At 46.6% G+C, this 26,352-nt stretch overlaps 1 protein-coding gene across 10 annotated transcripts in view; it reads right to left on the minus strand.

Annotated features, from left to right (window-relative positions):
• Positions 1 to 26,352, minus strand: part of BTBD10 (BTB domain containing 10) — a 148,890-nt gene that overhangs the window by 25,208 nt on the left and 97,330 nt on the right. For all 10 annotated transcript variants that reach the window (XM_085885540.1, XM_085885541.1, XM_085885544.1 and 7 more), the window contains 2 exons: positions 12,652 to 12,754; positions 9,404 to 9,524 (listed from right to left, as the gene is read on the minus strand). In XM_085885540.1, the coding sequence (XP_085741666.1) occupies positions 9,404 to 9,524; positions 12,652 to 12,754 (224 nt within the window). The remainder of the gene's footprint in view (positions 1 to 9,403; positions 9,525 to 12,651; positions 12,755 to 26,352) is intronic.

Raw genomic sequence — 26,352 nt, forward strand, 5'->3', positions numbered from 1 at the left:
ATTCCGCGGCACACGGAAAGCACGTAAATACAGCCACAATAATCAAAATGCACATACAAAGCGAAAGCAAGAGTTAAACCGAATACGCGTACACACGGCAACACTTACACAGTTCTACTTTACAGACGGCGCCAACACACATTCATTCGAAAGCAAAGGAAAGAAGCCAACCTCATAGACAAGGGGGCAGACGGGGCCCGTGGGCCTTTATGGCGTGGGACTTGGCAGACCAAACAAGTCCCACGAGACCGTTGCAGGTTACCTGCACCCTCGCGGTGCGATGGTGGGCGAGCTCTCTCCGGCGCTCCTTGTACGAACGTGCAGGTCTGCACGACACAGCTGGCAGACCGGCGCCTCCAGTCCGCGTCCCTCCGCGACGTACGGACTCTCCACCGACTGCAAGCTCCAATGTGCGGGTCGCTCTACGGACCGCTTCTCCAAGACCCAGACGGACAGAAGACCACGAACCGCCGACCGACACTGACACTCTCACTGACCGCCCTGACCTGACCTCTTCTGACCTGACTTCCTCGCAGCGGCTCCTCCGTGCGCCCTTTTATTTCCCCGGCACCCTGCCCCTCCCTTCGCGGCACGCGGGGGGGGGGGGGGGTGGAACATTCCACTAGAGAAATCGGGGTGGGAGTTGAGTTCCAACCGTCATTCTTGTTTACCAGGGAAATCGGGGTGGGAGTTGTTGTTGTTCCCCTTTTGTGTTCGTGGAGATGTTGACGGTTGCTGGCGGAGTGGTGAGGATGGCGTGGTTGTTGAGAGACGGCGTTGTGGTTGGTGGTTGTTGTGTGATGGCGGTTGAGACGTAGTTGGTTCAAAATAAAGATAGAACAGAAAAACGCCTAACTCAAAGCGTCACGGCCCGAATGAATCACATAAATTCCCTCGAGACAACGGATTTGGGACAAACTACACATGTACTTAGAGATGTCTCACCTACGGGCCCTTCATGGTGTAATGCGAATTTCCACAGCCGTAACAACACACACACACATATATATATATATATATATATATATATATATATATATATATATATATATATATATATATATATATATATATATATATATATATATATATATATATATATATATATATATATGTATATATATATATATATATATATATATATATATATATATATATATATATATATATATATATATATATATATATATATATATACATATATATATATATATATATGTATATATATATATATATATATATATATATACATATATATATATATATGTATATATATATATATATATATATATATATATATATATATATATATATGTATATATATATATATATATATATATATATATATATATATATATATATATATATATATATATATATATATATATATATATATATTACACACACACACACACACACACACACACACACACACACACACACACACACACACACACACACACACACACACACACACACACACACACACACACACACACACACAGTTATGGCTGTGGAAATTCGCAATACACCATAAAGGGTCCTCAGGTGAGATATATCGATAAGTTCATGTGTAGTCAGTCCACACCTGTTGTTCAGGGGCAATATTTGTGATTCAACAGGGCTGCGCGCTTTGAGTTAGCCATTTTTCTTTTCTCTATCGTTATTTGGGATCCAACAAACTCAAACCAACCAATGACAATGGCAAAAAAGAAACCTGCGCTTGTGCGTGGGTTTGTGCACCCCTCTGCGGTGCCAAGGCTGGCACGGGAAGGGGGGCAGGGCAGCTCCTGTGATGTTCTGAATAGAAGATGCTTAGCAGGCAGACACGAGCGGGGGAACAGTCGAGCCGGGCTGTGTTGCACAAGCGCGAGCACGGGCGTACTTTGCCCGCGGCTCTCCTTTATTGCGTATTCAGCACACTCACGAGCGGGGCGACTCCAGCATTACTACAACGCCTCAGGCGGCGCGCACACCTTATATCCCTGGCAGACACGATGACCACCACGACCACTCCTCCCCTCATCATGCCCCGCCCTGCATGCCCGCAGGCTATACCACACTCCTCCCTCCTAAAACTATGATTATTAAATGACCATCATCACAATAAGCATAAACAACACGAAGGACTACGGTATAATAGTCGACAAGGCACAAAAAATGAAAACAGCGAAGTATAACAGCACACCACATCATATAATGCGTGAAAACGAGCTAATGGAGCTGCCACGGCCAGATTCCGAAGACACAGCACCTCCCAAACTCTGGCCGCGTTACCGATATGAAGCAGCAAGGCGAAAAGCACAGCAGCCCTACACAGCGGAAACGCCCCCAGGCGGCTCATGCTGACATGGCCCTCGGCGAGGCCGTGGCGATCTCCCGAGCAAACCTCCCCCGGCACCATCAAACGCCTCCGGCCCACTCCCCCCAGGCAGACCCGACGTAGATAAACATTCCGAGGCTGGAAGCCCGCTGTCTGGAAGCCATGGCGCCAGCGCCAGCATCGATCGACCTTGGCTGGGGGCGCTGAACAGCGCCGCTGGCTGTACGCACTTAATGCTCCAAAACAACCCACGCACCACAATCAGTTGAGACGCCAACGCCCGTCTAAACGGCCTTGAGCGAACACAGAGAGCTGGGCTCGCAACCAGAGGTGGGGGTAACGCCGACCAGCGCACCAGTCTTGGCTCCGAGTCGATCTCCGAGACCCACACGGCAGTTAGACGGTAGCAATTCCATTTAAACCACACTTCAATCATAGGCTCGTTATAAATCACTACGAACATCATTCGAACCATTGCAAACTCATTTTTCCGTACAGCGCGTCCTTTTGATAAAATCCCAGCACATGACAAAGCAACTACCCGCGGCCCGGGACAACGGAAGGCCAACCCAACCTTTTTATTCGCCACCACTGCTCCCAAAGCCACCACATCACATCGATCATAATACAAATCCCATTGATTGATCTCCGCCAAACCCACTCTCACACGGGAACTGCTGGCATTTATTTCAACAACGTTAAACTGCATCACTAGAGCAAGGAAAAACACATATGCAATGAACAGCAACCCACAACCCACATCACGAGTCCGTCTCTTGGTTGTCGACTCGATGTTGTGACTCGCGACTCCCTTTAATGCCACGGGCTCACCGCAACCTGTCGCAGCTGCCCGAACAACACCGGCGCGCATTGCCTCACGAACGCTGCCGAAGCGCGGGAACTCATCGCGAGAGCTGATACGGCTCTCGCCGCTCCCGAACCGTACATCACCGCCGCAGGCAGCAACGAACGGCCGCTCCCGTTGCATCGACGCGGCCCCCGCCGCCAGAGCCTCGCCCTCGGTACTCGACGAAGGCATCAAAGAGAGCACTGGCACACCTGGAGGTACGAACCGGAGATCCAGCCTGAGGTGCGCCAGCCAGTCCCGACCCAAAAGGGCGGGCCCCTCCCCTCGCACCACGAACACCGAGAGCCGGGCGCGTCGACCTCGGTAGTGCACCGAGACGTCGGCCCTCGCAAGCGGTGCAATCGCTTCACCGGTGTACGTGTACAGCGACAAGGCCGTCTTGACCAGGCGAACACCGCGAAGACCACGAGCCGCCTGCTCACCCATGACCGACACCGCAGCCCCGGTGTCCACGCAAAACACGGTCGGCTCGCCATTCACTTCGACCTCCACCGTGAACGGCGTCGTCATCTCCGAACCAACGGAAAACAGACTCAACCTTGGTTGCATCTCCTGCTCCGGCTCGCCGGCATCGCCATGCCCCGGTTGCAGGCCGATCTCCAGGTCACTGGGGTCCTCCCGCACCTCGTCATTCAAGACCCCAACGGAGGCCCCCGCCATCCGACACACACGCTTCAAATGTCCCACCTTGTGACAATGCAAACACACGGTGTTCTTATATGGGCACATTTGTCACAGGTGCGGACCCCCACACCCCCAGCACCCCTGGAAAGCCCCTTCGCTCCCGGTGCGACCGTGCTGCGGTGCGCGCCCTCGTCCCGCACCGCCAGGCGCGCGTGCGACCTGCGGCACTTGAGCCATCGCGCGGACTCCGGGCCGCGCGACCTGCGGCACCTGCGCGGTCACCGCGTGGACCTCGGGATCAGCCGACATGCCCCAGCTGGAGCTACTCATTACGTCCTTGCCAGCGATGGTGCGGACATCCGTGAGTGTCTGCTCGACAGACGAAGCAGTCCCGACCGCCGAGTCGAATGTGATGTCGGTCAACCGCAGGATGGCTGCTACCATCTTTGCGTCTCGCAGACCAGAAATAAAACGATCTCTGAGCCGTGCTGGACGCTCCTCTGCTGAATACGCAATAAAGGAGAGCCGCGGGCAAAGTACGCCCGCGCTCGCGCTTGTGCAACACAGCCTGGCTCGACTATTTCCCCGCTCGTGTCTGCCTGCTAAGCATCTTCTATTCAGCACACTCATGAGCCGGGCGACTCCAGCATTACTACAACGCCTCAGGCGGCGCGCACACCTTATATCCCTGGCAGACACGATGACCACCACGACCACTCCTCCCCTCATCATGCCCCGCCCTGCATGCCCGCAGGCTATACCACAGCTCCCTCCCCATTGGCGGAGGCCCGGCGTGAGGCAGTCGGAGTGGGGGCACGCCCCCCTTCGAGAGCCTTCTGGAAACGCCTCGAAGGGAGGTGGAGCCGCGAACGGGGCAGAGCCCTGCGCGGCGAAGGGCGGAGCCCCACCTTACAAAAGGCAAACGGACCCGAGGCTCACTCTCTCTTTGATCGTGGCTCATGTTGGCTGTAGCTCTCTCTCCAAAAAGGCTCGATCTCTCTCGATCTCTCTCCAAAAAGGCTCGGTCTCTCTCCTTGGGTCTCGCTCTCCAAAGCGCTCCCTTCCTCCTCCCTCGTTCCCGCGCTCGTGGCCCGGCGCGGCCTGTTGGTGGAGACGTGGACGGGAGGCGCCGCAGTGCGGCCTGTGGTGGACCTGCGCATCCGGACGAGGGGTGCCGGAGAGGGTTCGCCGGCCGCGTGGGAGGCCGGAACCAGGCGCGACCGTGCTGACGGTAGTAGGAGAGGAGGACTCGACGGTCCATGAGGGAAGTCACTTCTTTTCTTTTCTTTTCGGGCTTTTGTATGTGTGTTTGTGGCGCCAGTCTTGCAAAGTAAAACCTGTATAAGTGACTGTGCTGTAAATAATTGCCTTTTATTCGGTCGTAGTGCTTTCCTTTGTTCCTATTTGCCTGCTTACGTGTGTGAAATAAAGTGCTTGCTTGTTGAACTGTTCCCCCGTTTCGCTTCATCCTTTCCTTTGGTGAATCTCCATCTTGCATCACGTAAGGGATTGATAGTGGGTTTAAAACACCCGGTAACCAATCTGAACCATCAAGGTCGACGATAACTCCGCTTGGTTATCCCTGTAGCACGGAACAAACCGCTTAAGCGGTTCGGGTCCGGAGTCGACCTGTGGCGTGGTACAGCCCCTCGGTAAGTTACCCGTGCGAGCACTTAGGTATATCGACTTTCGGCGATTCACCCTATTTTGCGCGGGTAGAATGCAGACTGGGTTGTGGTGAGGTTAACCCCCCCCCCCCCCGTGACTAGTTCCAGGAGGGTCACGACTGAATTGTCCGTTCCGGTGGGCGACGCGTCGCGATTCGAGTTACGTGGCCGATCGCACGCCGGGCGGGCGAAATTCGTAACAATATATATATATATATATATATATATATATATATATATATATATATATATATATATATATATATATATATATATATATACATACACACACACACATACATATACATATTGATACAAGTCCAATAACACGTGTCTTTTTTATTTTCTTTTATCTCCCAGACAGTTGTGAGCACAAATCACAAGATAAACTATAATTGCACTCAGTAGAGTGCATAGTGACACCAGGCTGAACAATTTGTGTCTGGATCCCATTGTTCGGCCAGATCTGCATTAGGACAACCAAAAATATGATTGGCTTTTTCTTGTCACCTACCCAACTCATCCAAGTTTTGTCAAAAACCATCTACAACGTTTTTGAAATATTGTGCTATATATTGTTGCGGTTCTACGAAACCGTATGCCTCTTCGGCAATGGCACCTAACATAGTGATCCCGAGGCAGTTATTTCGTGAGTGTTCATGCAGTTCGACCTTCCCTTCATATCTAGTGAGTTAACGGGACAAAGTGCGTTACGTGGGTCTTGTAGCTAGGTCTATTAACTATATCTCTTTTCTATTCTGATTTATATTCCAACCCTTTCCTTTTTGCCACGGTACAAATCAAACAGGCAAGGAAACACACCACGATATGAATAGCAAACACACCACGCAGCCTACGTGGGTCTTGTAGCTAGGTCTATTAACTATATCTCTTTTCTATTCTGATTTATATTCCAACCCTTTCCTTTTTGCCATGGTACAAATCAAACAGGCAAGGAAACACACCACGATATGAATAGCAAACACACCACGCAACCTCCCCTGGCTGAGAATCAACATAAGAACAAACACATGATACAGCACACGCATGGCGCACCCTTTTCATTCAAATCTGCACGCCATTTTCCAGCATCATCTCACCTTGCTCACCCCCTCGCTCACCTAAACTTCACCACTTCGATCACAAACACCTCCTGCACATGGGAAAAATATTACCACACCCCCTCATACCTCTGCATCGCTACAATTCGCCACTAAACAGAGGCGTGCTGCCTGGCTCAGGCTGTACTCAAACCACATGATGTGGGGATGAGCAACAAACGTTAATAGCACCAACTGCATCTCGCCGGGAATGTCCCGGGTGAGCACGCAGGATTGATACGACCCTTGTCTAGTCGCCAGAACACTGCAAGATGGGCGGTGAGGAGGGCTCGCGGGAAGGGCAATCTGGGAGTTTGGTACGGGGCCTGGGTGTGCATTTTGACTCATGAGGTGGGTGGGGGGTGTGGGGGGTGTACATTGCTATTCGGCATTCAGACTGCACTTGGAGCACACTTGGGGCCAGGTTTGCTGCTAATACACCATGTTGAGTCAGGGCTGTGTCGCGTCAGATGTGCGAATGGGAGCGCTTCCGGCCCCAGGAACCTGGCAGGGCGTGGTGAGGGCTGCTGTGGCCCAATAGAGAAGCGGGATTCGGGTCGTCCTCACCCTTCGCCCAGGGCTCATAAAAGGAGGAGCGCGGAGCCCCTCGACCTCTTCTTCGCCACCTTCTTCTCTGCTAGTCTCAGCTCTGCGTTGGCTGCTCCTCGTTGCCTCTGCCCTTCGCTGGCTCTTCACTCGCGGTTGGTGTGTGACTGAGACATGCTTATTCCGGAGGACCAGTGCTGAGCCCACGTTGCCATGAGCCCCGGCAAAGTGACTAGGCTGGAGATAACGTGCCAACTCTCGAGATGGGAACACTCAAGCGGAGCATCCCATGGAGGTACATGCTACACTAGTAGACCTATGCACTACTTGGTTAGTGATCTATTGCCTCACGCATCTATATCTCTCTCTCTCTCTCTCTCTCTCTCTCTCTCTCTCTCTCTCTCTCTCTCTCTCTCTTTCTCTCTCTCTCTCTCTCTCTCTCTCTCTCTCTCTCTCTCTCTCTCTCTCTCTCTCTCTCTCTCTCTCTCTCTCTCTCTCTCTCTCTCTCTCTCTCTCTCTCTCTCTCTCTCTCTCTCTCTCTCTCTCTCTCTCTCTCTCTCTCTCTCTCTCTCTCTCTCTCTCTCATCCCATTTAGACACACAAAAGAACATCATTACTGACTCGCAATCCCATTTTCCTCTAGCATGACACCACATACCCCATATTGCACTACACCACACCTCCCAATCCCACACCTTAGACACCAATATTTCTCCCTCCTACCTGGGTTGCGTGGGTCGGCTGACCGTGCCAGTTATTGAGAGACCGTTTGTCCTCATCTGCTTTCTTTCTCTCTGGCTATCTAATATTCCGTGTGTGTGTGTGTGTGTGTGTGTGTGTGTGTGTGTGTGTGTGTGTGTGTGTGTGTGTGTGTGTGTGTGTGTGTGAGTGAGTGATGGCGCCTGTCTCAGCATAAGTTAAGATTGTAGAATATTATAACTGGATAAGTCTGCTCTGTGTATGCTTTTGTAAATTGCTTGCCTTTTGTCGCACCCCACAAATTCCTTGCTATCCCTGCTGTACATACAAATAAACCCCATTCATTGTGCCACATACCTTTCCTCGCTTGATTGTAAACATATGCTTTGTGTAAAAATGTTCCCAGCTCGATTTCGTCTTTTCCTTCATTGGTCCAGCATGGTTCGTATCCAAGCTTAGCCAGGACGTTATCCCCCAACGATCTGTTTCTCGCCGGTACATTCTTGGGCAGTTACACTTGACTGCATCTGATCAGTATGCCTTGTTCAAACTGGATTACCTTACCAGAAGGCGTGTCCCCCGGTAATTAGATCACTTGACCATTAGGGAAACGGTATTTATGAGACAGAGGACCTCAAGTCACGTGGTCGAGTTATTGGCGTTCATAGTCGATCAGTTATTTATTTGTGTGCCACGTTAGGTGTGCCACAAAGTTATTGTTATAACAAAGTTATTTGTGTGCCATGGCCTGTGATTCTGAAGTCTTGTGGGAATCTGAGATAGCTCCCCCCCCCTCTTGGTCTTCTCTCCCCTGACCCCTGGGTCCACAACATCTTTTTTTGGCCCCATTTCTCAATTGTGAAGAATCACTTCAAAAACTACAATGGCGCTCGGTAAAGTGCATACCTCCGCCAAGCTGAAAAGTTTACGTTTTGTATCCCATTGATGGGCCAGATCTGTATCCGGACCCAACCAAAATCTAACAGACTTGTTCTCGTCACCTACCCAACCCATCCACCTAATTATGTCACAACTCCTTGACAACTTTTTGAAAAATCGTGCTACATTTTATTTTTGGCACCATCTCTTAATTGAAAAATAAATTAAAAAAAATTATCATGTCTAGATCCAGATCCAGATAGTCACAAAAATGAAAACAAATCATCCACGTCAAACACCCAACCTGTCCACCAACTTGCATCGGCATCCGTTCACAATGTTTTGAAATATGCTATATATCGGCTTTAGCCCCATTATTTTTATGGTGAAGAAACACTTTAAAGATTCTCGTATCAACATTCAGATCTGAATCTTCACCAAAATCTCATCAATTCGTCCTTGTCACACACCCAAACTGTCCACCAAGTTTAGTCTGAATCCATCAAAAACTCTGAGATTTCCTGCTCACAGACAAACACACAAACTGGGGTGAAAACATAACCTCGATTCACCTTCGGTGGTGGAGGAAATAAAGAATATTTTTAATCTCAGATTTTTCATGACAAATTCCACCAAATACATTCAAACAAATGCCATCAGTTTAACGCACATATATGTACAAATAATAGACACTTACTAAGGTCACGGCACTTGATTGTGCTGTAATCAAAAGGGATGCAAAGGTAGTCGCAAGCCTCTCTCAACTCCGGGATGGAAATTCCGTCGGGACATCGAATCACACCACATTTGTAGTAATCCTGTAACATCAAAGCACTCAAAACTGAATCCTGCCATTTCAGTTGATTACTTAAACCTTCTATATGAAAAAGGCAGCAAGCAAGCACATATCACTTTCAAAGCAGTGATGCATTCCTAATTTTAAGTTACAATCATCTTATACAAAGGCAGCATTTGCAAGACAAAAACTATAACAATTGTAGGTGTTGGCCATTCCCCCTCCCACCCCACCACCAATTAAAATATTGCTATTCCTGGAAAAGGATATTGCGATACAAATGAAACGATTATGCGATACAAATGAAAAAGAGCAAAAAGTGCCTGCTTTTAGCTGAATAATTTTAAAGTGATCAGTCAATAATTTTTAATTATCAATAATTTTAAACCAGGTCAGTCAGGGTATGCCTCAAAGGCAACATGTGCCTGCATGCATGCTACGCTCTGTGGAGAGCAGTGACACACTTTGTCCCTCATTCACATCACGACAAAAGCTTTACTCCCACTAGTTGAGATACATGGTTCATTCCTTGAGGCACAACATGAACCTCAGATGGGTTCATGCCTCTAAAAAGCAATGCAGCTTCAAAGCAGGACGTAATGCTGGAACGGTTTCATTTCAAAAGGCCTTACCAATACCATTTGCTGCATGAACAAATATACTGCGATGATAATGCAATGTACATCGATTCTGTCAGTGCATTTATATGCTAATGATGTCAGGCCCTGCTTTAATGCTGACAGACACTCGTTTCCAAGCGTGTTTTATTCTATTTACTCCTTTATTAATTTGTGCATCCTCCCCACATTTCTTCCAATGCTAATTCTACCCACCATAATTTTGTTATTAAAAGGCTTTCAGCAGATGAGTTGTCATGTCCATTACTGTACTTATACCAAATGAATTTGTTCCTTCAATCCCATTATTGAATTTTGCATGCTCAATATTGGTACAAGGACCCCTGGAACTTCAAGAAGGCATTAAAATAGAGGGCCTGGTTCAGTGATTTCAGTGAAAGCTACAACTAATGTGCTGAATCTCCAATTGAGAGTTTACCTATCAATGACAAGATACAAAGCAAATCCAAACACACAATTTCCCAAAATAAAGAATAAAAAAGAAGAAAAACAAACACAAACAAAACCACGAAATGAGGGTGTAATCCACAGTTAAATCAATCACTGGTCATTTTAAAGCTGGTTGCTTTCTGGTTTACTGGTCGTGGCTGCTTCCCTTCCCTTGATCCTCCCAAGTGATCTGCTTCCAAAAAGCCAAGTAATCATTCCGGATTCATATGTGCTGCCATCAACTTTGTTCTCATTTTGTGTTGATAGTTATTCTATTGAGTGCCAACTTCAATGTATTTTTTTGTGATCATTGTATTTATTTTGATCCTGTGTCTTGGGCTCACATAGTTTTGGGGCCTCCCTGTTGGTTTGTTTTTACCTCTGCCACAGAAGGTGGACGGAGGTTACGTTTTCACCCCTGTTTGTAGGATATCTCAAAAAGCTATGGACCGATTCGGATGAAACTTGGGAGGCAGGTTGGGTGTGGGACAAGGACGAATTGATTCGATTTTAGTGAAGATCTGGATAAGAGACTTTATTAATTTCTGAAGTGATTCCCATTTCCAGTTGGTGTTAATCCAATTTCCATTCTGTTCCTTTCCATTCTGCTCTCGATCTTCCACAACCCTCGACAATGTATAAAAAAAAAAAAAAATGGTTTGGGGTGGCCCACTTAGTCATTCAACTGCACTCATATCCCAAAACGCTGGGATTTCAGGAGAAAATTATTTCAGAAATTGCAGAGTTACCCCTCTCCAATGCCAAGCTAAACACTCACCAAAATTCCTTCATCCCTCTATTCTCTAGTCTGTGGAACTGACTCCACGAGTCTGTTGTGCCATGATTATTCCTCCTCCAGTCTTTCAAGAGTTCGGCTATTTGTCACCTGATGTTTTATCCGATAAGCACCCCTGCTCTTTTCTCACTGGCACTCTCCCTTTTATCACTAATCAACTCACGCAATATGTTTGTCTCACCGATTCCCTTTGATCCTCTGTTGTTTATCTCCTTCATGAGTCTAGATCTTTAGGATACGCGCGCGCGCGCACACACACACACACACACACACACACACACACACACACACACACACACACACACACACACACACACACACACACACACACACACACACACACACACACACACACACACACACACACACACACACACACACACAAAATCCTGTGTACTGTGTTGATTTGCCAATTTGCTACTCATGTGCTAGCAATCCATTGAAAACATACACTGCCACCCTAATATCTTTACCCTGCATGAGATATTTGTGAAAATTTCAGCATGAGCCATAAAAAGGGTGAAAATGAAAATTTTAAATAACTACAATTCAAACATGTGGCACCTGAATATTGGCAATTTTTATGTTTTTGCTCCTTCACAACATGGCCAGTCTCCACACGACAATCTTGTTTTTATCAACACTGCATTCACCTACACTTGTATGCTATCGCTCCATTCACGATCCAAATATGCTCGCAAACTGCATACTTTTTGTGACATTATCACAACTCCCATAGGTGTCTTCGGCCAATATGGATCTCATGTGAAATTTTCACAATCACTCACATCACAGATTTGCTGCAGGTTAATGCTTTAGAATCCAAGACCACTTGCGTTCTCAGCATTAAAAGCAAACGATGGCATTATAAAAAAAAAAAAAATGAAAAAATAATAATAATAATGGCTTTTTTGTACCCCCACTGTATAGAAAATAATCAAAAACCTTTGTAACTGAAGCTGTAACTGTGATAAATTAGTATTCGCCATTTTGTACAAATTCTTTCTTTACTAAACAATTCAGAAAGATAAATTTCCCCTAATCTTTGCAGGAATTCTCTTCATAAGTAACTTAGAGTAAATACTTATTGAGATCAATGCCAATATTGAGAACAAAATTATTTAGAAGAAGAGCCAAATTAAGTTCAAAGAACATGAGCTTCATGTCTTTTTTAACACTGCACACAGAACAGCCTGTGGTTCCAGATGTGATTGTAACCATCCAGGCAAGATGACAGAGAAAATAATAGGACTCAAATAATTAAAGCATAGCAAATGTCAACTTACTAGAATTGCACGGAAAACAGTCGAGGTGATGCCTTCAGCGACCTCAAACTCCCCCTTTTCATTGGGCCGAGTGAAGTTATACTCACGCCCAGAGCCAAACATCCTGCAGAAGAAATGACACCATAAAGACAATGTTGCAAATAGCAAAAGCTTGGGTTAATTGTCAAAAGTTCTGACCCCATCATACTATCATGGACATGTACTTCTTTATTTCAGCATAACATTTGTGGTGCTTCTGCAATATTCCCTTACTCTAATCATTAATCCGATAATCTGGATGCTTGTCTAAATGAGTGTACATTCTCAAAATATATCACTGCTCAAGTAAAGATAAAAATACATCGTAAACGGCTCTGTATTTTCGTTTTTACTAAAGAGTTCATCGAACATGATACCTCACGCAGTGTTCAAGTTTATATTGTTGGACCCTGCTATTTGCAGGGGATACGTTCCTGGAAAATTCCGCAAATGTCAAACCTGTGAATGTCGGTGCATCGTTTCAATGGAAAAAAAGGAGGGAATGGTTCCTGACGGTTCATGAGACAGAAAATACAGCGAATGATGAAGCCGCAAACGTCGACACCACAAATGTCACACATCGTTTCAATGGAAAAAAAGGGAATGGGTTTCCAGCGGCTCCTGTTTCATAAGGGAAGCTTTTAAAGGTTTAAAATATTTTCGACCACGAATGCACATAATAGTCCTGCAGCGTAGTCTCATGGTTGCCTCATTGAACCAGTGCCTCATGGTTGCAGCAGGTTGACCATCATCTCAAGGAGATGGGGATGGGCCTGGCATCTGCCTGGGGGATGGCCAGACGGAGGCCCCTGGAGTACCGGCGGAAAGTGGACGCAGCGACGCGCTGTTCTGGCACATGCTCCCATACCTGACCTGACCTGAGCGTAGTCTGATATTTCAGATCAATTGTTCAAATTTGCATAAAAACACAAAAATTGGTACAAATTTAGAATAATGTATTCCGAACAATTCTAAATATGGAGCCACCCAATATTGTGCCTTGGTCAGCTTCGGCGACCATTTTCCAAAATGGCCACCATTCTACTTTAGCGAAATTGGCTATATGCTCATATTTTCTTTTTGTATTGGTGGTAGATATAAGGAAAGTGTAAAATTCAGTAAATTGACCATGAAAAGGCGTATTCAAATATCATGAGCCAGTATTTTCGGTAAAAAAGCCATTATTTGATTTGTAAATTGCTGCTCTCCTGAAAAGTACCCATTATTGCCTGGAGAACAAGAGTCAAATGATATTCATCACATTCAATGGGTTTGGAATCAACAAAAATTGCATTATAGATTACATACTTTACTCCATTTTGAAAAGGGAACTGATAATCGTGATAATGACAAACTCAGAAAATGTAGTCAAATTATTGCACACTTCACTTTGAAGCGGCTACGGTTTACTGTCTACTACCATTCTACCAGGACACATGGTACACGCATACATCAGTCTAGTACAATATGAGTTTCTGAGCTCAAGTGTACTGGCTCTGGATCAAGAACACTTTTACAAGCAATGCGACTTTGCATTTGCACATTCTAAGCTGGGCTGATATCTCAGTCTGTGTCTACTGCGTCTGTCTACTGGCATTCTCCTTCACAAGCACACAGTCCAGTGCATTGCAGATTAGCCTTCTTGCATTTGCAGCGGTTTCTACAGCCTTTTTTGCAGCCGCACGACACCAGCTCGAAGCAGCTTTTAGAAGCCTCAGGGAGTGTGGTCCAGAGCGGTTCGTAGGACCCATCCTCTGTTTGCTGCCAGCCCCAGCTTGTTGGTGATGGAAGCACAGGTTGAGGGACCAAGACCTGCCCCCAGACATAGCCACCCTGGAAGACTGATCTCTTCACATGCTGTTCCAAAGCATCGTAGGTAGGTGGGATGCGCTGGACGGAGTTCCTCTTGGCGAAGAGTTTCTTTCTGGTCTCATTGACGTCCGTATATGGACTGGTGCGGTCATAGAGGAGCACCACAAACCTTTCAATGCAGTGCATTGTGTCATCCTGGATGTTGACTGGCGTGGTGGTCAGGGTCACAAGAGAATCTGTCAGTTCTGGAAACGAGTTACATGTGGCCCAGGCAGATTTCTTCCCATGCCCCAGGAATGCTGATACTGTGTCACATCCGGTCATGGCGTGGAAGACAGGGAGGGCACGTGCCTTCTGTGGACCAAGGGAGGCAGCTATTTCATGGGCAGGAATGTAGCGGTAGTTCTTGCCTGTCCCAAAGGCAATCCAGAGGTCATCCACACATGGTAGTGCCTGGGCTACCATCACCGCCAAGACGATGACGTCAGTGTCTACGGTTTGAACTTGAATCCGACGGTGGTCATGTTCTGCAGCATGGGCCACATGTAGCCAATATTACCAATTACAGCACCACTTCCACCACCACAACAAAATACTTCTGAACCTGTCACTGATGCTGTGTGCAAAAATGGATTTTCCCATAAAAAATGACAATTTTTCCCCAATACAATGGTTGGAAATATAATAAATCAACACAAATGACATTTGTATTGTTTTCCTTTGTAAATGCACATCACATGGAGTATTTATCACCTCTGAGAAACCTACAAAGAGAATAACAATGACAGATATCCCATGTTGTTGAAGTAGAATGGCGGCCATTTTCCAAAATGGCCGCCAAAGCTGACAAAGGCAAAATCTCAAGTGGCTCCATATCCAGAATACATTAGTCAACATATGTACCAATTTTGGTGCTTTTATGAAAAGTCGAACAATTGGTTTGCTATGCTGCAGTACTATAAATCGTTTCATTAAAAATGCCTACAAATAATTTTTTAATTAATTTTTTTTTCTTTAAACAACTCCAGGTAACATTTCCAATGTTTATTGAAGGAAGGCAATTTCAGTTTATTCAAAGAGTGAGAAACCAACTGTACCATAAAAGTAAAAGTAAAAAAAACAATAGAAATAAAATTTTTTTTAAAGTAATAAAACATAGCAGGTACCATTTCAAATTTCTATTTTTACAAACACGCAACTTCTCAAATGATGATTTAAAATCCAGTGAACTCTGTGTAGTCCTCTGAAGACGCAAGTGAGGATCTTAATGAGTCGCACACAAAGTGGATGCAGGAGAGGCAGGAGTGGGTGCTGATGCTCCTGAGGTGGAGGGACCAGGGCAGAAAAAAAATCCCGAATTGAGAGCTGTCTGGCAGATTGACGCAGGTTTCGATGTGGCTACTTGGATGGAAGAATCACGTCATCCAATCCTCCCTTGAACTTAAGGTCACGCTCCATGACTATCGGCGTCTTGTAACCTCTTGACCACATCCTGCAGCATCTCACTGAGGAACTTGACCCTAAGATTGGACCTTGACACCTCTTCATCACTGCCCACAACCATCACCTCCTCCTCATAAACCTTGGTAATGGTATCCTCGTAAACCTTGGAGCCACCTTCAGGTCACCGGGGTTGGCAGGAGTGTTGGCGATGAGCAGGAGAATCTAGAACGCAAGGTTTTCCTCTGCCAGGTATCTCTCCACCTGAGGGAAGAAACAGTTATACAACTGGTCCATGAAAATTGCTGCCATCAACCCATGGCTTCCTGTTGGCCCTCCAAAACGCAGGCAGCATCTGCTTGGTCTTGCCCTTGAGAGCACGCGGGTTCAGGGAATGGTACAGCATCATGGGCTTCGTCATACAGTCCCATTTTGCGTTTGTGCAGAGAAGAGGAGATACCCGGTGTTTTGCGGCCTTGAATCCCGATGTTGTCCCCTTGTGCTTCGAGATAAAAGTTTGCGGTGGCATCGTTTTGCAAAACAGGCCGGTCTCGTCAGCGTTGAACACCTGCTCTGGCAGGTACCTCTTCTCCTCGATGAGATTGGCAAGTTGAGCATGAAACGTTTCGGCCACCTTGTGGTCCACGGAGGCACGCTCTCCTGACAGTATGATGTTGTGAAAACAGTAGCGCTTCTTGAAGAGGTCAAACCATCCCTTGCTTGCTTGCAATGGACTGGGGTCGCTCGTACTCACGTCACTCGTGATAGCGCCACGTGCACATAGACAGTTTAGACACGCATTGTCTTTGCGAGAATGAGGGGTCCACTTAAAAAAACATATTCTTCTGCGCAATGTCCTCCATCTATACACCGAGAGCCTTCTTCATCCTTTCTATGTGACCATCCCAGATGTGGGTGACCACTTTGGTGCTCAGTGTAGTGCTCGCTGCAACACTTTCTTGGATCGCCTTCTCGTACCTCCGTATGTAGCAAATGTTGGATTCATTTATTCCGTGCAGTCTGCCCACAGAGACCACACTCTGTCCTCTCAACAGCCGATCGGTCCAGCAACTCTACTTTGTCGCTCAGTTTCATCACTTTCTTCTGCCTCTTGGCAGTTGACGCATCTCCAGCACTGCTCTTGCCCTTGGGAGCCATGTTTGATCAATGAGTGGAGCGAGAAGCAAGGCAGTGGGACAAGAAGAACGATTGAGAGTAGTCATGTATACAAGTAGTCATGCGGGAATTGTGGGTAGCTGCAGGAGGGGCAAGTAGTCTGCTCATTTTTTTGTGGGAGATGTTGGTCAGTACTAATGCTTTACGCAGCTGGTGGTAGATGCGGTGAAGCTTTTTAATTGTGTAACTTGTGGGGGATGACATCTTATGCAGAGGCTGGTACATAGATACGGTGGAGAATCTTTATAGCGTGAATGGTGGGACATGTTGCGCAGCTCGGTTTGGTGTGAATGGCGGGACATGCCGCGCAGTTCACTTACAGAATAGCTGATGGAAAATATGTTTTAGAAATGTGTTATGCGTGTGGCTCGTGAAAGATACATTTTTTTGCGGCCATGAAAAAGAAGCACAGGGCCGCAAATGGAGAAGTAGGACATGCACATGGCTCATGGAAGATATGCTTTTGCGTACGTACAGCTGCTCTATACGTGGCTTGTGGAAGATATGTTTTATAACTTATGTGCACGACTCTGAAGGATCCCCCCTCCATCATCCCCCCTCCCCACCCACGAAGAACCGAATGTTAAAGCAGATCACATTTTATAAGCCACGAATACACGAGGTCCGCGAATAGCATGATCCGACAGTACTTCAACTTTGATAAAATAATGATTAAAAAAAAAAATTCCCGAAGTTTAGCATGATTGAGGCAGTCTTATACACCACCCTCTTTAACATCTCCAAGTACTGCAAAACTGGAGGTTCTTGGAAGTGCTAACAACAAAAAAAGAAAGGCTGTTTGTGTTCTCGTGTTCAAGTGCATAACCCAATTAAAATAAAATGAAGAGGTTAAAAAGGCATATAAATAAATAAATAAATTCCAGAATTTACCGCCGTTGACGCAGTGTTGATTACACGACCATATCTAACATGTTATATTAGTTATTCATGCCTGTTTGTATCCTTTATGACGTCCTTAAAAACAGTAAGTTTCCTGTTTGGAATTATTTTCAGTTTTGTTTGACTGCTCGACAGAGTTTAAAATAAATAAATAAATATATATATTTTTTTAATCTCACTCCTATGCACATGTGCAATCAGGATGAGATTCCACACAATTTGGCAAATTCAGGGCCAAGGTACTGCTAAACTGTTGGTTTGTGTTTTGTTTCATGTTCAGATTTGTGTTTGACAATGTTCAAAATATATTGTTATAGATTTCCGCCGGTTCGGCGGAAAGACCTTTTCAGCCCAATCCAGGCCGTGCGTCCACCGAACGCGACAATCTAGTCGTAGCTTCCGGACAAACGCCGAAACCCAGCTACGGGTGTTTTTAATACACCATAAACCAGCCAACTATTCTGTCCACGCGCTACAGGGTCAATCGCCGAATTATCGAAATACCTAACTATTCGCACGGACATAAATGCCGGGAGTTTATACCTCAACGGGGCCTGCACGAAAACGAGCTGCTTCGCGGCTCGTTCCATATGCGAATGCCGAGCGGTTTTAATTCGCCAGATCCCGTCGGACCAGATTATTTTATCGGCTTTGTAATCAGCCAGCTAATTTCCCGAACGCATCATGGCAGTCAATGGAGAAAGTGACGCAACGAGCGGGTTGACATTCAAACAATATGGTGTTTATTTTCATCTAGCACGTAAGCAGTCAATGGGGGAATAGGGGACAAGACATGAGCAAAAGCCTACAGCCGATGTCTATTATGCAATGTACATACAGGCACTTAACAACAATTCTACTTAAGGACAAGGCACCACAGACTTTCATGCAAAACCCCAAGAAAGAAAAGACACAGGCTCGTAAGCCTTTAATGTACTCAGGGCTGGGATGACCGGAACAGGCCCTGAGAGACCGGGCCGGCTACCTGGCCACCCTCGTGGTGACTCGATGGGTCCTTTTTATCGGCGACCCCTGGTGTCTCCGTTCGGCCCGGTGCGTCGCGAACGCGCCAGTCGCTTGGGTGGCTTTATGAGCAGCTTGAACGGTTCTCCTCGGTCGTCCAGTCTTCACTGCGGCCTGGCCTAGCAGACGACGTGCTGGAGGAGCTCGACCCCAGCTTCCTGCTGGCGAACCTTCCAGCAAACTAACTCCACTGCACTCGCCAGCTCCCACAGGCTCTCCAACCTTTCCACTCCGAACTCCAACGGCTCAACTCCTGCCGGTGGCTCAGCGTCTCTCCAACGGCTCTCAACTAACCGCTCTCCAACCCAACCAACAACACACTGACGACTCGGCGTCTCTCCAACCATTTAACTCCTTATTGGCGAGCGAACGCGGCTTTTTATAGCCCCAAGGGGAGGGGCCGCTGTGGGCTTCGCCCCCCAAAATCAGCGCCCTCCCCCCTTTTCACCTTTGAACCTTCACCCAGGCTGGATCCGCCCCTCTCACTTCTGATTGGCCAGCTCCTTCAGAGGGTAAGGCCTTTCTGATCCGTTTTGCAAGTCATGCTTGCACGCGGACGTGGTTGAAATCGCTCTGCCGCTCCAACAAGGATATGGCTGGATTGTGTAGCAATGAGATGCTGTTTGTTGGTGAGAAGATGGCGGTGTTGTGGAGATGCTGGCATCGTTAAGATGTTTGTGGAGAAGATGGTGAGGAGAAGATGGCGAGGAGAAGATGGCGAGGAGAAGATGGCGAGGAGAAGATGGCGAGGAGAAGATGGCGAGGAGAAGATGGCGAGGAGAAGATGGCGAGGAGAAGATGGCGAGGAGAAGATGGCGGTTGTGGAGAAGATGGTGAGGAGATGTTGGCGGTTGTGGAGAAGATAGTGAGGAGATGTTCGTTTAAAATAAAAGACAGAAAAGAATAACGGCTAACTCAAAGATTCACAGCCCGGCACACGAACGAGACCCATTATACTTCGGTGGGGAAATCTAACCTGAAACACACACTTATCGAAATAACTAATCTCTGGGGAACCTGAATGGTGGTTTGCGGATTTTCACAACCGTAACAATATAATGCAATTGAAATCAGGTAGTTCCTCGATCATTGACTGATTTCTATAGCCAGACAGTCATACAGATACAAATCTCATACAAATCGGAATCAAACCAATTGCTTAACCAGACTTTGTGCTTTGCAAGTGGGAGGGAGAGGGGGGGTAGTAAAAATGCTTTTAGGTATACAACACGCAGCAGAGATGTTAAAACAAAAATTCACAAAATCCTCCAGGCAGCTACACCCTTTACATAACTTTTTTGGATTCCGTGAACTTTACAGTCGACGCATTGGTTTCCTGAATGGGATATATCCAAAACAGGGCTTGTGTAGGAGGTGCAACACAAATTGCACAGGCATTGACAGATAAATACATGTGAGACAACACCAGACTAGACTTCAGGCAAACTCAACCACTGACATTGGGGGGAAGTGACACACCATCTCAGGGCACCCTGGGTACTGGTAACACCATATTTGTGAGTGTTTTTGCCTCCAGTCAGCAAGCAATGAAGGAGAAATTTCCCCTTCCCATGGGATGTCAATCCAGGTGTTTGTGTTTTATGTATATTTGTGATGAGGCTTGTATATTTAGACAGGGCTTGCTTACAAAAATGTATACATTGGTAAGTGAACAGAGAATTGAAAAATGGGGTTACGCTGCAATCAACAGTGATCAAGTTCCGCCATAAGAGGGGGCTGACCCCAAAGGATATCCATGAGAACATGGTGGCAACACTGAATGATGCCCAGTCATGTGCACCACAAAAAAATTGGGCAATTGTATTTATATAAAGGGGAACCACTATTGAGGATCAGCCAGCATGGTCAGGACTCCTCAAGGAAGCAATCAACAGATAGTTGATGCAGTCCAGAAGATTATGAATGACACAAGATCAACCAACAGTCAGGCACAGAGCTGAGACAATTAGCATTGGGTCAATCACTCCATCCTCACTAAAACATCAAGTGTAAAAAAAGGTTTCAGCAATATGGGAGCCCAAAATATTGACTGCTGGGCCAAAGAGAGAACAGCACAACAATTCCAGGGAACTTCTTGAGCAGTTTCAAGCAAGCCCAGACAACTTCATGAATAATATTGAAACTTAGGATAAGTCATGGGTTCACCAATGACCTGAGACCACACAGTAGAGAAGGGATTGCAACAAATTTTCTGCATCCCAGGTAGTTAAAAAAGCCATCATCTGGAAAGGTCACAGCCACTGTTTTCTGGGACAGTGAAGGCACAATTATAACTGATTAAATGCGAAAACATGAGACCAAGTCAATGGGGGAGTATTCCACTCATTAACTATGGCAGTTGAGAGAAACCAGGCAAAAATAGCATTCCTTTCCTGCAGTAATTCCAAGCAGACTACTGGAGTAGGACAAATACTATCGTTCTAACTGCAGCATTTTTGCCTGGAAGCATCATGAAAAGTGAAGTTGAGAAGTGGGGCTTCTTCAGGATAATGCATCGGCCTAAACAGCCCAAGTTGCAGTGACCACAGAAACTACCTGCGGCTTTGAATTGCTTCAATATACAGCTTATTCACCACTTGCACAATTCTTGGACAGGTCTCAGGCATTTGACACTATGGCATCTGAGTTTGTTTGCCAAGCTCCCTGCCTGTGCCATACAAGGTTACCTTCATGCCTTGGTTTCTGACTTCCTTCACAAACACAATCAATGCGTTGCTATCAAGGAAACACTTTCCTCTCTCAGTTGAGGTTGGAATGCCCCAAGGTTGACAAGACCACTCTATGATGGTCTGGAAAACCCCTTCCGTTTTGCAGTATACTACACCAATGACAAGCAGTCATCAGCTGCATCACACTGCTAATCCAGTAATTATTAGATGTTACGGTGATAAAGGGAACATATAGTCACGGTGCTGGCGATCCAGGTTAATCCCCAAACCCCAAATTGTGGTGACGAGTGGTCAATACCGCCAGCCCGGATAGCCGAGCGGTCTTCTTCGGGGGTGGGTACATTGATCCTCAGAGATCATAACGCGCGCGGAAGGGGCGTGGGGCACAATGGCAGAGCGACGGGGAAGCACAGCACAGGGGGGTTTATTTTCGAAGCCCACGACAAATACACAGACCCAGCAACTTAAAATGAACACGGTATTAATGACAATATAAATATTTCCAAAGATATTTATAAATGTAATAATTATAAATGCATGAGGTAAATTAAACTCAAAGTCAATGCGCCTCCAGACACAGACTTAAATACAGACAAGGGTAACCAAAATAAAAGCAACTCCTTCGTTTATTCTGGCACTTAGCTTGGTCCAGAGCTGGTCTTTGTGGAACTTGGAATCGAGGGGTTTCGTCCTGCACGTGTAGACGCGCGCAAAATAGTGCCAACTCATTCCCTCGCCGCAGGAACGTTCATCAGAAAATTATTGAGCGGTATTTAACACCAAGGCTGAGACCCCATGGAGCTTCTTCGTCAATCATCCTTACCGATGCCGCGGCTATGCAGAATCGCACCATCCCCTTCGGTGACATACACGAGGCTTCGAGGCCCGTCTCATATGACCAGCCAAGAGTCGATGGCCAGCGTCTCGCTTCACCAAGCAAGCCAAATCGCCTCAGCACGAATAGGAGAATCGCGCAGTCTTCTTCATGCAAAGGAAAGCCATTTCGTTATACCGAGGGGAGAGCAAAGCGAGATCCTCCGTCCGAGCACGCCGACAACTGCCCTCCTCACACCAACCTCATGCGTTCCTCCAAATTTCTCCGTCTGACATCACACCGAACCACCATTCCACCTCCAGGGCGTGGCTTGCTTGCAAGAAAACCCGGGAAGGCGGGGCTTCTTCCTGCTCGGCATGTTTGCCTCGCTTCTGACCTCACGTGCAATAATTCAATCATTAGCCTCGGGGGCATAACTTCGCCCGCCGTCACCCTTTGAGGCGGTGCTTCTTTCTACTTGCTCATGCTTGGCTCGCTTACAAATGCAAAACGTAGCAATAGGTTACAGGGTGGGCAATCACATACTGGGGGAACTTATTCTTAATCCCTTTCTAATTAATACCGCACCACCCCGTGTGGTAACACGTAACATAACACTCCATCTACCACCACAACTGCAACAATATTCTTCAATCATGGGAAATTTCAGTCTCCTGCAGTCACAGGAAGTCAGTTATTTCCATCATCACCCTCTGCTCTCTAACTTCTATGCCTCACCATCAGCCATGAGCGATCGTGGGCCACCCATATAGTAAGGTTGGCATTCTCAATAGCAAGCCAGACTAAGAATTGTCTTTCCTTGGAAAAACCAAGGCAATTCACAATCTACAAGGCCTTTGTCCATAACTCAATGGAGCAATACACTCCACCACCCATCTGTCTATCGTAGCTTCTGTGAAATGTAAAGCTCTCAATATTATTGAAATCTCCTGCGATTAGGCCAAAACACAAGGTCTGTTGCTCTTACATTGAAGCCAGTTGGTGGCCTTTCAGCTGCCTCTCTTCTAGTTTCGCTCTTTCTGCTCTCTCAGCCCTCTGACCATCACCAGCTACGCCAAGGTGTACATGCTTTTCCAGTACCCCCTCCCCCTTCCTGATTAAAGGAGAACCCAAACCCAATTTTTTTTTTTTGAAAACCATTGAGAATCATGAATAAAGGTCCAACTTGAAGAGGAAAAAAAATTTTTTTTGAATTTTGTTTTTGCCAATGACTGTCAAAGAAAAAATGCCAAGTGTTGATTTTCGATTTTTCCAATAACGTCCCATCTGGAAGCCAAACTGTGACTTTACATCAAGAAACAATGCATGTCGAGCTCAGATTCAGATACCGATTCCACCGTCATTCGTAACTATGAAGTTTCTCAGAATGTTGAAACTGATCAGTGGGATTTTGATACAGCTAGTAGAGACAAAATTAGTGATTGAAATGCTTTTGAGGAAATTGTGGAGCCGTATTATTTCAAGCCTTGTGCGAGCGATTCAGAGGAAGAAGGCAGAAGTGAAGAATGAGGTGTTAACCCTTTGGAACCCTGAGATCCTTGGACTTTCGGCTCCCCCACCCCTGGGCTCCCTCGAGAAAAATCTGGCCACTCAGGTGTATGGAGGTTTGAATAATGGCTGGTAAGACGGCCGCCAGGGTTCAAAGGCTCAAAAAGATCAAAAACGTCGGTTGCATGTTAACACCTTGGTAGGTTTTGCTTTTCGTTCATTTGACGGTTTATAAGGGATGCATTTTATATTAATTGATAAATCGGTTTATATAATACATATATACATAGTTACGGTGCCGGGGGTCGACCGTGAGCACGACTGCTAGATGGAGCCGCGAGCCGGCTCGACCGATCGCCCGGAATGTAAAGGTCGTCGCCCCGGATAACTCCGGAGCTGACGGGTTCCCTATCGGACCGATCTTCGCCAATGGATAGGCCACGTGGGGTAGGGTCGATTGCCAACTTCAATTTACCTAAGTACCCACGTGGTCCGACTACCGGGGAAGTTCACCCTCGGCTGACTTTGTCCGAATCGAGTCGCTATCACCGACTTGGATCCGGCGTAACCGAGCGGAATTACCAAAGTCAGGCCGGACAACATGAACAAGTTACGAACACTAATCCTCAAACACGAGTCATGTCGAGCCAACTAAAGAAACATAGAACGAGCTGTTACATTCAACAATGGGGGTATTTATTAATAATAATAATGGGGAACATGTAAGAGCAGATTTAAACCGACAATACGAAATGCAATGCAATCATTTACAGCACACAAAGCACTTAACAGTTCTCTACTTGTTAGACGGGCCCACTGAGAGACATACGCACACACACACACACCCAATAAATGGTGGCTGATGCCTTTAATACGGACTTCAGCTCGGAGGGACAGACGAGCTAAAGCCCAGGGTCTGCCTCGGACCTTTCCACCTCGTGTGGTTTTCAAGCTGTTCGGACCGGGCACCAGCGTGGGCGAGCTGGATCCAATCACCGCGAGCCGCGATCCTCTCTGAGCTCCGGCGGATCCCCTCGCGCTCCGGATCACATGCTGGTGAGACGAGGCGCCGATCCTTCCCGGAGATGCGTCACTTCCCCCAGAGAACCACTGACCAAGATGATGCCAAGGAGTCGCACCAAACCGGGAACCAAGCAGACCGTGAAGATCTCCACGAACCAAGAAGAGCCAGCCAAACCAGACCATGAAGCAGAGCAACAGCCACCCGAAGAACAACCCCCCCAAGAACCAACTACCATCACCAACCCCCGGCTCCAAAAGATCCCCAACAAGAACCAACTCGAGCCAAACAGAGGGTCCCTTTCATATTCCTCTCCATCCCGCCTCGCTTTGGCGCGACTCGTGCGCCCTTGTGCGCCGCCCCCCCCCCCCCCCCGCAACCGCGGGTGGGGGCTGTTTACCTTGCTGAATCTCGTGACGACCCGTCCCAACCGTCATTCCTGTTTACAATGTTGAGTCAGCTGTTGAATCACGGGACGCTGTTGAATGTTGAATCACGGGACGGGAGGGTTCTTCTTTGTTGTTCTGACCTAACTATTAAAATAAATCACAGCGCAATTACATAGATTTACCCATTAAATAATGGAAGGCGAGCTATCTATGGAACACATACTTACCGAGATAACTGAGCTAAAAGGACCTGCATGTTGAGTGCGATCGTGGTTTCCAGATTCGCAACAATATATATATATATATATATATATATATATATATATATATATATATATATATATATATATATATATATATATATGTTACTCAAGCAGAAATACCCATAGTCATGCGACATCACGGACACCGCACACAAAATGGGTGGTGAATACTTTGTCCCACCATCGCAAGCTGACCAGGTGTCTTGTATTTTACGGGATTGCCCAGTTTCATACTTTCCCCGGATGCCATGTCGCACCGTAGTGCCCATAAGATATTGATGTCCTGCTCCCGTGAAGGGGGTGGAGATGAGTTTTAGGTGGTGGCAGGTATGTTAGTGTGATTGTTGATGGGGGCGAAGGGGGAAGGGGGGTACCCTGAAAGTTTTAGCATCCGAGGTCAAAACCTCTCGGTAGAATAGATGGTGGCACATACTGTACATGCATACATTCTCTCTACTATAAATAGATGGTGGTTCATTTGATTAGCAGAAATGTGTTGATAACAGATAATTATTTTCAGGTGCTCTTGTGGTAACTGCTGGGCAATGGCAACAGGTGTTTGATTCACCGCTCAAATCATCCGTGCCCATGTGCTAGTAGCTTGATAGGGATGGTGTTACAGTTTCGAGCGACGGCCATTTCTTCC

Source organism: Eptatretus burgeri, chromosome 6, assembly GCF_056783735.1.
Source record: "Eptatretus burgeri isolate ZD-2024b chromosome 6, Ebu_testis_v1, whole genome shotgun sequence".
NCBI lineage: Eukaryota > Metazoa > Chordata > Myxini > Myxiniformes > Myxinidae > Eptatretus > Eptatretus burgeri.